Source organism: Rhipicephalus microplus, chromosome 3 (genome assembly GCF_043290135.1).
Source record: "Rhipicephalus microplus isolate Deutch F79 chromosome 3, USDA_Rmic, whole genome shotgun sequence".
NCBI classification, from domain to species: domain Eukaryota; kingdom Metazoa; phylum Arthropoda; class Arachnida; order Ixodida; family Ixodidae; genus Rhipicephalus; species Rhipicephalus microplus.
The window spans coordinates 92198374-92210634 of NC_134702.1; the positions used below are offsets into that span (position 1 = coordinate 92198374).

General features: G+C 41.0%; 1 protein-coding gene across 1 annotated transcript in view; it reads right to left on the minus strand.

Annotated features, from left to right (window-relative positions):
- The window catches only part of LOC142803829 (intermembrane lipid transfer protein VPS13D-like), a 149880-nt gene that overhangs the window by 96236 nt on the left and 41383 nt on the right, over positions 1–12261 (minus strand). The window contains exons 29-37 of the mRNA XM_075889975.1: positions 10234–10387; positions 8645–9200; positions 6898–7360; positions 5872–6024; positions 4200–4442; positions 2885–3143; positions 1996–2174; positions 1240–1408; positions 316–574 (exon numbers count right to left, since the gene is read on the minus strand). Coding sequence (XP_075746090.1) covers positions 316–574; positions 1240–1408; positions 1996–2174; positions 2885–3143; positions 4200–4442; positions 5872–6024; positions 6898–7360; positions 8645–9200; positions 10234–10387 — 2435 coding nt within the window. The remainder of the gene's footprint in view (positions 1–315; positions 575–1239; positions 1409–1995; positions 2175–2884; positions 3144–4199; positions 4443–5871; positions 6025–6897; positions 7361–8644; positions 9201–10233; positions 10388–12261) is intronic.

Sequence of the window (12261 nt, forward strand, 5' to 3'; positions counted from 1 at the left end):
GGATCTCACATGGGCGTTACAGCGGTAAGAACACACACTACTAATAGTATAAGGCATAATCAATAAAATGTTATGTTTGCTTTCTTATGTACGAAAATAACGAATACAAGGAGAGCATTACGTGGCATCATACCACATAATGTATTAGGGCAAGCATCTTCTGTGATCCTTGGTTTTCTAACACAGTACATCACAGATGTGAGCATCAGAGACAAACTTAGTGTCACATTAGACACTAAAAAAAATTGATAAAATAAATTGGTAAAAATACAAATAGGTAAAGAAACAAAAGAGAGATACTCCAGGCCCACTTACTTGAACACAGTGAAGTGTAGCGCCTCTGAACCGGCCGTGATGAAGCGCTCCCTGTACAGCTGACCATGCTCCGTCAGGTCCAGAACGCATATCTTGCTGAGGCTCGCTTGTAGCGTAATGTTGGAATCTCTCAACGACAGGTGGCTCGAGAAGCCACTCACTGTGGCTCTGGCCAGCTCGTAAGTTGGCTTGTTGAGTGTCACAATGAAGTTGCGGATATTCACTTCCAGTTCTGTATTGTCGACATCTGCCTGACGCTCTGCGTAGAAACAAATGAAATGATAGATTTGAACTAAGTGCGGCAAAATGATACTGTTTTGTACAAGAGCATGTCCCGGGCATAGATTTGAAAGCTTCTGTAAACTTTTTTGTTTGCGAGAACAGACCTTCAATTGCTAGCACAGCAATCATGAATATTATGTCGAGTATTACTCAGTGAGCACTGCAAACATGGAAACATGGAGGTAATTGACTAATGTTTGGATGTAACAATCCAGAACATTAGCAGTCAGTACAAATTAGTGATTCAACAAACATGAGAGACTACACTTAATGTCCTCAACTAGATACAAGGTAAATTAAACATACAAGAGCATGATAAATACATAGTTTTTTTGTATCTAAAAAAACATGCAATTATGAGACCTTTGATAACTGCACAAGTGCAGCAGTGAGAAAGTGAAAAGCAGTTTGAATTTTGACAAGCACAAGGGACTGACATGGCTTGCTTCACCCCGCTTATCTTATTAAACTGACTGGAAAGCTTTCTGTGAAACAGTAACACTAAGTTTGAAAGCAAAGTTTGTTTAAGCATGCACTTTAATTGCTATGGTAGTGTCGTTAAGAACCATTACTTTCTGTGTTTGTTTCCATTCACGAAAAGTATTTCGTGAATGGATGCCTCCAAAACTACGTCTTTCTTACCTTGCTCTACGTCTAAGTCTTCTCTAAGCAGAGAATTCTGCCTTGAGGTGGGCCTAGGCTGTTCAGGAAGATCAGCAGCCAAGCCAAGGAAGTCTAGCACCATCACCCACGTCTGAGAATTGATTACCATCTCCAGGCTGTTAACATCAACGGCTACAGCCTTGCTGACCTAAAGACAATGGAATAAGTTCCACAACATATATTCGAGGTAATAGAAACGTGCCTCTCACAAGTAGAAAAATGCTCAACAAGTAGAAAGCTTAGAAAATATGAGATAGTTTACTTTATACAATATTCAATCTAGAAATATGAATCCCGTGTGTTTTATATCATCAAGACATCGCAACACTGAGCAGAATTGGCCGATTTGCATAGCTATGAGACTAAGTAAGACAATGCTGTTCAAACAGGAACAAGCACGAATGCTGGACACATTTGTTACAAACACTTTAATGCGTCCCTGACCTGGCTGCAGCAATGGAACAAGACGACATATTCTGTTGTGGCAATGCATTTACACATACTGGGCACAAAAAATGCACCTGCTGTCCAGAAATGGTCTGACATTTGGCAGTACTTTTCGAAGGGTTTACGGTCCGTAAAACTATGAGCGATGGTGGAGTGATGGCAGGATTAGTAACAGAATGCATAAAGTACAGCAACCACCTCTGTGCCGCGAGGAGGCTAATGGGCAACCTTGAAATGTCTTGAACACTGAGATGTGTTATGTAACTACCAAGAAAGCTCGACACTTACACTGTTGTGTTTGGAAGCAAACTCTGGGCAGTGTCTGTCGATGAGATGCATGTTGATGTGCATTAGGGTGTCCGCTTGAGCCAGCAAAAGGGAGGGACTGGCAGAACCACACGGCGATGGAGGTGGAGTGGACGGCGAAGCACACGTGCTGCTACATTGGCCCCTCTTCTTTGCGTGCTCTGCAAGTTAACGAGCTTGATAAGCAAAGCCAGTTGACACCATAACAGTTACATATAATACGGAAATGTGCTTGTTGTTGGCATAATCCGTGAGAACATTTTTGCTCACTTTCATATGGATGCGTATCAAGAATGTATTGCTCATCCTTCATGCAGAGACATGTCCATGTACCTTCATAATGTAACTACAATAGCTACAACACACTCCAATATTTATTTGTTCCCTTGTTTGTTTTATATATTTTATCGCTTTAAAGCAATACAGGTGCCATGACAAATGCTGTTTTGAACACTTCCAAGGGTTACTTTTACTAACTGAAGTACTTTGACGCACACTTGAATGCAGGTACGCAAGCAAATTTGTATTCTACAAACACTAGAATGAGACTGCAATACCAAATAATCAAATCCGTGATTTCATGGTCTATGCCAGGATACTATGGCCACTGGGCCATTGTGACCAGCTGGACTCTACTCATAAAGCAGTAACAGCAGCTACAACACCTTTTAACACTCGCTAAATCTTTCAAATTTACATTTCCCAGAAGAAGCTTTCAATATTATGCGTATGTTTAAGCATGTGCACGTTTTTAGCAAGGATAGATGAATGGTGGAAGTTTGTTTATGGTCCTGAGAGACGCAACTAGGCACGCAGTGGGCTGGAAAAAAAATATATACGGGACAGGCGGGTTACCCGACAATAACATTACCCGAGGGTTTGTTCTTCTTCAGATGTGCCTGGAAGACATTTTGAGTGCAGAGCCTGTCGGGAAGAGATGGGTGGGCTGGAATAGCCGGAATGTGGTATGTCATGTCTGGGCAGGAAAACGAGATGAAATCCGACTTGGGCGGCCGAGCATCCTTGGAGTCCCCCGCTTCTTCCTCGGGGTTACAGGACCGAATCAAGTAGCGGTGGCTAGATTCGGGACTTTCGACGAGGTCCTCCATAATAACGCCTTTCAGAGCCAGCTGCAAATGAAAGGCGTCACATTGTAGTACCATAGTAAGCATTTTGTTTTCTAAGATTAACAAATTCGCACCACATGCATCACCGGACCATATTTTTCTTCAATGGACACCAACTGTCGCAAGATAAATGATAGTTCAGGAAGTACTTGTCTTCAACTTTCACTGCCAATTGTCGTCAGTCACTCAATTTAGTCTTCAACAGCTTAGATTGCTTAGCAGTAAGGAGCAAAATAATATAAGCACCAGAAAAATGTCGAAAGAAATAATTTCTTTAGTTAATTTTAGATCACTCCAAGTAGTAATTGAGACACACAGCCATAGTGTATAGATTTGACAAAAGCTTTACTATAATTATTAGTACTGCCAAAACATAACTGTTCTTCTAGGCACCAAATTATGTTTAAAAACGAATGATTTTTGCTTATGGGTATCTTTCTTATCGAGGATCTTAGTAATGCTTCTATGTTTAATGTCACCATTAGCTTCCAAATGATTAAAACCAAGGCAAACGCATGATCAGCACTTCATCCTCGCAGACACAGGACACATGCTTCAACACATGCTAATGCGAGAGAAGGGCGGGCCTATGCTCCAGTCTTCAAAGACTACAGCAAATAGCAAAGAAAAAGGTAAGTGTTTTATAGGTGAAGAAAATTAAATAGAGTAAGCAAGCTCTCACAGACGTAACAAACTCTACTAAGTGGCTAAGCTAGAAATATAGGTAATATAGGAAGCACAAATTAATACCAGCCAATGTGTTTTTGCATAATTAGATGCACATTTAAAGAAATACGTACAAAGCAGCGAATGGTTATCAGAAGACGCGAGTGTACCCATGACAGTTTCCTTAAACTACAAAACAGCTTTTGTTGAACATGACAAGTCATCATCTAGTAGTCACCTTTATTAGAATGCGATAAAACCTTACAGTTAAACATATCAGAGGGGATTTTGTTTTTTTTGTTATACACTAAACCAAACTGCTCGCTGTGAGTCAGCCAATAACAGTGCACATCAGCAGAAAGAGCATGTCAAACGTGCAGAACATCAACTCACTTGAACCAATGTCTCGTACGGATTGTCTTGCTCGTAGTTCACAACAAATTCTTGGAAGGACAAGGCAACAAGGTCTTGCTTGTCATTGCACAGGTCAGAGCAGATGTTGATCACGAGCTCTGGCAGTACGAAGTTGACATGGTAGCTGAATGCCATCTGCCTCAAGCCATCTTCAACGATGTTGACAAGGCTTTGTTGTGGCCTTTCATGTTCACCGTGCAAATCCTTTGATGCCAATTCATCCTGTGCCCCAATGCGTGCACCAATCGATTGATTAAATAGAAACAGTTACACAAAGCACGCGAAATGTGGCTACATGTAATCCGCTTAAGAAACAAAGAAACAAAGCCCACTTCCAGCCAAACTTGGTCAAAACGAACAACCGCTAATTGCAGCGCCGTGGCAAGCTGTACGATAACTTGCTAGCAATGGCTTGATCCTTACTCTAGAAGTAAGCCTAAACGTAGCATAGGGCTATGGCAAGTAGGCTTGTGCGAATACTCGAATGCTTCTAATATTTGAATGAATAATTCAGTATTCTAATTCATTTTAAATTGAATATAAATTATTGTAAATTTTGCATTAATCGAAAAAAACAAGTAGGTGCATATTAGGCTGCACGTGTAGTATGTTAGTTTCCTTTAGCATATCTTTACTGCAGTGGAGGGATGCTAAGCATTGAAAGCACCTATCAAAATATAATTTCACATTTACCTTTCTGTAAAAGTGGCTTCATTGCTGTCAAGTGCTACAGAGCCGTAAAAACACACAATTGAAAGAAATCCGCATTGCTGAGAAGCCCCAATTCAAGGTTATATGAAGATATTGCCCTCACATCAATTCTTTTTTTTTTTTCACTTTAAAACCTCGTTATACCGACCTATATGCTCTAAGTATAGCAAATTTTAAAATTTAACCTATTTTACAGGCTATCACTTGCATACTACCAAAAGTAAAATTCTGCTACTGTTCAAAGTTGTTTCCACTTCAATTGGATAAAAAAAATGGCATTTGCAGATGTCTTGTTAGAGTTTTCAAAAAATATTGTGCAGGTTAGTTTGGTCATGACAAATATGCCCCTCTTTCTTTATGTAATACATATACAATTCAAATTCAATTCGAAATTATTCAACCAAAATCACTATTCGCTTTGAATTCACTTCAAACCTAAAATTAACTATTCACACAATCCTAATGCCAAGCATTTAACATAATAGAGAATGCATTTTTATAATGCTTTTTGAAGGTTCCAAACATTAGAAGTGGCTTGTAGATTTCCTCTTCTCTCTAGTGCTAAAAATGTGATGATGGCATTGTGAAACTCTTCTCAATATTAGGCAAGGAATACTAATGATGTGACCGCTTCAGTGAACAGGCATCTTCACTCAGTTGTGGCGAGCCGACTGCTGGAACTAGAAATAATGACAAGTCAGCTGCGCTAACTCCTTCAAAAGCTTTGAGTACTAACTGTAAACTTGACGTTCCTGCTCTGGCTGAACTGGGGGACGGCACTTTCTTACTTAACCATAAATTGATAAAGCCAAACTTCGGGAACACCTGAGCCCAAAAATCTAAAACTTTGTCATATTTGCCAACATTGTAGCCTACAAATTAAGAATACCGTACTGAGAAATTTCACAAGCTACAATATACACAAAAACAAAGGCAGTACCCAAGATGCAGAGATATGGAGAGATTCAGTCATGTCCTCATCTTCACTGCTAATATCCTTGCAGTATGTCATGTTCTTGGTTGACTGTAGCAGCAGTTCATACTGATACTTTGTCACTGCAAACTTGAGGACATTTATGACGGTTCCAGAAACCTAGAGAACAGAAAATAGCACAGCTTGTTCACCGAAGTGATAAGTCATAACCCCAAAGCAGTACCTAAATAATTCATCTCAAACAACCTCTTTTGAACTGTGTGTGCTATGTTATATAACAAGTAAACTACACACACAAAATAAAATAATACTGTAAAGAAAAAGGGCACAGTTTCAAGCAATTGAAATTATTTTCGGAAGCTGCATCTTTTATGCAAAGCCCGCTATGAATAATTTCAACCAACAAGACTGCTCCCTGACGTGCAGGTTAGAGACAATATGCTCATAAATACTAGTAAATGAAATGCGACCATGAACATATTCTGTTAAACTCTCAGGTTATGTTTAGCAGATCAAGTGATGATGTCCTGATCCAAGGTCATCCCTAAAGCCTTACCCGAGTACACGTGCAAAAGCTACCATTAAAGTAAATGCATAGTGCATTACTGGTTACTGCTACACATAAGTAGATTTTATATCTTGATTCATTATTTGTCTTAGTATACTCGAAATTCTGCAAGAAAGTGTACAGAAATTTTTCTCATATCCATTCCACATACAGTGTGATAACTATGTGCACAATACCTTTCATTCAAACTTTTAATATCTCTGTATTTTTTGCACTTATTACTACCTTCCATTTCTACATTTATTTTACTGCCTTCCTGAACAGCATGCATCATGTCCCATGCAACGACAGCTGACAGTCTTCTTGCACCTTTTTCTTAATATTAAGAGTGTATACATGTGCCCAAACAAAATAATAATAATAATAATATTTTTACCACTTAGATTGCTAAAATAAATGGAGTGTAATAAAACAACGTTTTTCAATACTCAGTGTCAGAATCAATGTTTTATAAAGTTCACTACCTCAAGGATGGGCTGTGTCTTTGGTTGAACCAAGGTGTCGCCCACATTTCCCTCATCTTCATCGAACCACCCAACATCCAGTTCCTCCAGTGGTTGCTTGTACTGAACAGTAAACTCGATTATTGTGTCGTGCAGAATGGGACGGCCATGAGCCTGGCAGCTGTACAGGTCCGCAACTGGCACTGAATCGGCCGGCGGCAAGCCAACCGTGGGGCCCGTCTTTCCCGATGCAGCCGCGAGGTTCTCGTCAATGTTCAGGGAGTACAGATTCATGTCCCTGAACTGCACAAAGAAGAGGCCGGCCTTGTGCGGGTCGCACGAGTTGAATGCAAACTGTGCCGACTGCAGAACAGACGAGTTTGTGTTCTGCAGCGAGATGCGACCGAGGTGGGCGACCAACACGTTGCGGCTGGAGGGACTACAGGGAAGCACGATCACTGGTGTCTGCAGCAGGATATCAAGCCTGAAAGAAAAGTAGTCGAGAAAGGTTAGCTGAGGTGTTCCACTCACATTAAGAGCAAGGATGAAGACAAGTAATCCAGCATAGTTGCTATGCTACTTATTAAATATGTGAAAGCTGCCATGGATTTCCTCCACAGAGCCACTGAAGCTTGACTGACACATTTGTTTGTACACCTATTTATATGGAAGGCTTTTGTAAGTTCACGGGTTAGTTTATCTTTATGTCAGAACAAAATATCTGTATCACGAAATAAGGGGATCCCAATGACATGATTACAATGACCTGACAAGTGTCAAAAAGTTTCTTTACCTAATGAGTTTTCTAGTAAACTAACATTTGAACTTACGGAAGCCTTCCATTCAACAGGTGTACAAACAAATGTATTAGTCAACTTTCGGTGCCTCTAACAGATAGAAAGTACAGTTTTTTAAATTCTGCAAAGCCATATCCTTTCATGTTTGCCTGTCCCATTACTTGCACAAGCGCTACGCTGATTTCCAGGTACTTATATGTTTTGTTCCTTTCAAAAATAAATCAGTTTAGAGTTAGCACACGTCTGTCTCTTTCTTGTCTTGTTTTTTGTGTGCGCTAAAAAAGTTATAATATGGATACATGCCGACTCGCCCAGCTGTAGTCTGCATGTAATATACTGCAAAGATAGTTTCACTGCAATAAGGTAGTGTCGATCCGTGAATACATGCACTCAAGCAAAATTCACCCTGCCACAAAGCCCCCTTTCAAGTTTAAATTAGGATAATACCCTCACATCCATTCATGTTTTAAGCTTTTTATACCGACTTATATGCTCTAAGTATAGCAAATTTTAAAACTTGACATATTTTACAAGCTATCACTTGCTTTCTACCGAAACTCAAATCCTGCTACTATTCAAAGTGGTTTTCTCTTCTCTTGCACCAAAAAATGATATTTTCACAGGCCTTGTTTCAATTCTTTTAAATATTGTGCAGGTTAGTTAGGTCATGACAAGTACACCTACTTTTTCAATAAAATGTGATTGATATATACGCTATTGGAATTTGATTCAAAATTATTCGATCGAAATCACTATTCACTTTGAACCTAAAATTCATTATTTGCACAAGTTTAGTATTCTCCTGACTTCATCATCACACAATGTGACAGTACAGGCTCTTGCTTCACCTAGGCAGGATAACAGAGATAGTTCCCAACATCTGATGCAAAAAATACAATAAAAACAAAACGCTAGTGCCAATTCGAATTAGATTAGGTTAATAAAAAAAAGCTTCTATTCCTCCAACTCACTTCACATCCAGCGGCAGGGCAGACTGCACGTCAGACGGCTCGTTTATTGAAATCTCCCTTTGCAGAGTGGGCATCGGTGTGCTGTCCGGTGGGTAGACGTGGAAAGAGAATGCCATGCTCTGTGCTGGCAAATTTACTATGCCCAGCGCCACCTCAGTGGCAGCATTCTTGATAGACTGGGCAAGCATCGAGACACAGTGCTTGAACTCCACCGCGCATGACGCTAGCTCGTGCAGCAACAGTGGTGAGTGCGTGTAGCAGACGGACGCCATGCGCGCCACGACCTCCAGGCACTCGGACTCGGACTGTTTGCTTTGAGCACCGTAACGCTTGATGGTGAACTCGAAGGCTTTCTCGGCATTTGCAGAGTCCTGGCCAGCCAGCGGTAGCGAACGGTAGAGCTCCACATGATGACGCTTGCCCAGCAGGTCGTGCAAGTCATGCCCGAGGTGTGGGTCACTGCCCATGCTAACGATTCTTCGGTGCAGGGTCTTATCGGAAATTAGGTCACACACCTGAAGCCCACCTAAGGTGCCCTGAATCTCAAGTGACGATCCTGAAAGAGCAGTAAGAAACATGGCACAAGACGTCTTTGTTAAACATATTATCATATAGCCTTTTCATGCGAAATAGTGTCCCAATTTGAATGTTACAGCGGCTACCTAGTAAGCAATGCAGTGCACAAACACATTTTTAAGATTATGAACACATTATCAAAATAAATTATTGAAGTATTGTCGTACTAAATTCTCGTTCATAGTGAGCTGCTATAACATCGCCTCAGAAACCCAATGAAGATGTATACAACTGTACTACAAGTTTATCAAAAAAGTTCACCGTCATTTTTGATATATTGAATGCAGCTTCACATTGCACCCTTGCAAGCTTGCTTCAGTATTGGAAAATATTTATGGCATTTATACTATGGACAAGGTGATGTTTTGGCGTATGCTGTCAGGAAAGGCATTCAAGAAAATTTCATGCTGTGAAGAAATAAAAAAAAGCAAGGCATTTGCTTCAAGATACAGATGACTTGTGCAACAAGGGTTTCATTTAATTATACTTGATAATGACGAACTTGGTTTAGTAAGCTACTCCATATTACAGACAGATGTAATGTGCTCAAGCATATTATTAGGAGAAAAACTGCCATGCAGTGAATCATCCTACCTCAAACCTGCACTCTTTCGTAGTCTTGCATCGAAATAACCAATATACTGAACCATACTGTGACATTCCCCAATGTCAACATATTTTGGGCAGGACATATTCTCATAGACATTCTCCAAAGTCAACATATTTGAGGCAGGAGATATTCTAATAGTCCTTACAATTGGTCTAGAAGGTTTGTTACGTGAAGCCGGGATGCAACATTCACATTGTGTCTACAAGATATGAAAAAATTTGCGCCTTGTAGCATGGTCCCTGCTATCACCTACATTGCCTTGTGCATCAAGATCGTACCTAGGTCATTCATGCTTTAGCCACGCCTTGGTGACTTCAACAACATGCCTAGTTATATCACTTCTACCACTTAACTCAAGCACGCTAGTCAATTTGGTAAACCTTGCATGCCCAAATGTACTCACCTATGGACACCTGTATCCTCGCTCCACTGACAGTTGCCGTAGCCACCTTCTGGCCTGACACACTGCCCTTCTTACTCACAGCACGCAACAGCAGCACATTGAAGCGATGAAAATCAAACGTCAGCTGCAAGTTACTGAGCTGATTGGGTGTTGACTGCACGGGTCAAACCAAAAGAAAAAACATGGTTGATCGCTTCATTATAAGGAACCGGTACAACACAAAAGTAAAATGTGCCCCTACAGAGGTGATTGACTGTGCATTCATATAGGAGAGCTTGCACTATGTATATATTGGTGTTAGGAAGCTATAGTGCCGTTTAGTGTGGATGCACCCACGTTGACACTTGGTAGTACATCTCCATCCCAACGACTAGCAGCCATGATATAACTATAATATGACGACTAATGGCCAGATGTTAACGGCGAGAGCGTAAACAGAAGTGACAGCCAGAAGAGCATCGCTAATAGGACAGAACTTGAGCTAAGGTTGCCATCTCGTGGCACGTTAAGTGCGATTGAACACCACAGTCCGACCAGATGGAAACGCTAAGCAATTCGTGTGGCCCCTGTAGCCCACAATTTTCCTTGAGACAAGCGTAAGCAAGGAACACAGTATTTCATCCAGGTGAGGGACGCATGCATCACAGATCTATTTTTGAGTTGGATGGATGCTATGAGCGAGGCCAACGCTTAGGCTAAGGTCGGCACCATGCGGTGAGTTGGGACGTTGACAAAATTGTATTGCTCGTATTTCAAATGTGCCGAATGAGACAAACGCGTACCAACACGCATTGCACTTGCAAATCGTAGAGGCCACAGTAATGATGAATTAATTTACTTTAGTGCTCCAAAAAAGGCGACACCATCTCCCTCACTAAGAGAGCTGAAAGTGTGAGATATAAAAGACATGTTTGTAAAACTGTTGGAGTCTGTGGCTGCGGCACAGTGGACAGCATCCTCGGCATCTACTGCTGCAGACCGAGAGGTCGCCCATTGACAGAAATTCTTTTCTTTGACATCTGACCGTGTACTTTTTTTCTTTTTTTACATTTCCGTGACAAAAATACATCTGGAAGGTCTTAGTGGGCCCCAGCATAAAGCAATTTTGTGTTAAAAAAGGGGAAGGTGTTAGCGAGCCACTACAGCCAGCGTGTGATGCAAACATCAATGTAATGTGTGTACAGATGTACCATATATTAGCACTGCATCAACTCAAGTCAGAGGACAGTACTCATGTAAGAGGCCCATCCACTAACTGACAGCATAAAATGTTAAAAAGTAAGAAGACATCTTATCCGTTCCTGAATGCAATGTCTTTAGTCACTACTGTGACAAGCTTTATGGCTGCTCCCTTCTATCTTTACAACGAACCTGACAGAAATAACACTGATGAAGGGTAGAATGCAAGAAATAGACTGTCTGTCTTTCACTGTAGTATAGCTTAATTCATTTAATTCATTCCATTAATTTCTGAGGTTATATGTGCCAAAATTCCCAATACAATTACGAGGCATATTATAGTATAAGGCTCCAGATAATTTGACCTGCTGGGGTCCTTTAATGTGCACCTACATCACACAGCTCATGAGCCTTTTAACTCCACTAAAACGTGGCATCGGCGGCTGGTATTGAACCTATGCCTTCTGGTCAGCAGATAAGCACCTTAAAGGGACACTAAAGGCAAATATTAAGTCGATGTTAATTGCTGAAATAGTGGTATAGAAACCTCGTAGTGCTACTTTTGTGCCAAGCAAGTGCTTATCTTGAAATAGAATCTCGTTTTAGTGGTCTGCATCGCATAGGCACACTTAAAATTACCCGCCTCAAATGAAAACCTTCACGTCACCATTGTCGTGCACAACGTTGCCCAGCTTTACAGCACGGTAGCTGACACAAATAGCAGCAGAACGAAAGTAGCAGGAGCCACAGCAGCAACAACGGCCATTGATCAATTTCCTGCCATGGCCTCCGAGATGGCAGGCGTGCTTGGTTCAACTGGGCCCTGCTAGACGACCTGTTTAGTTTAAC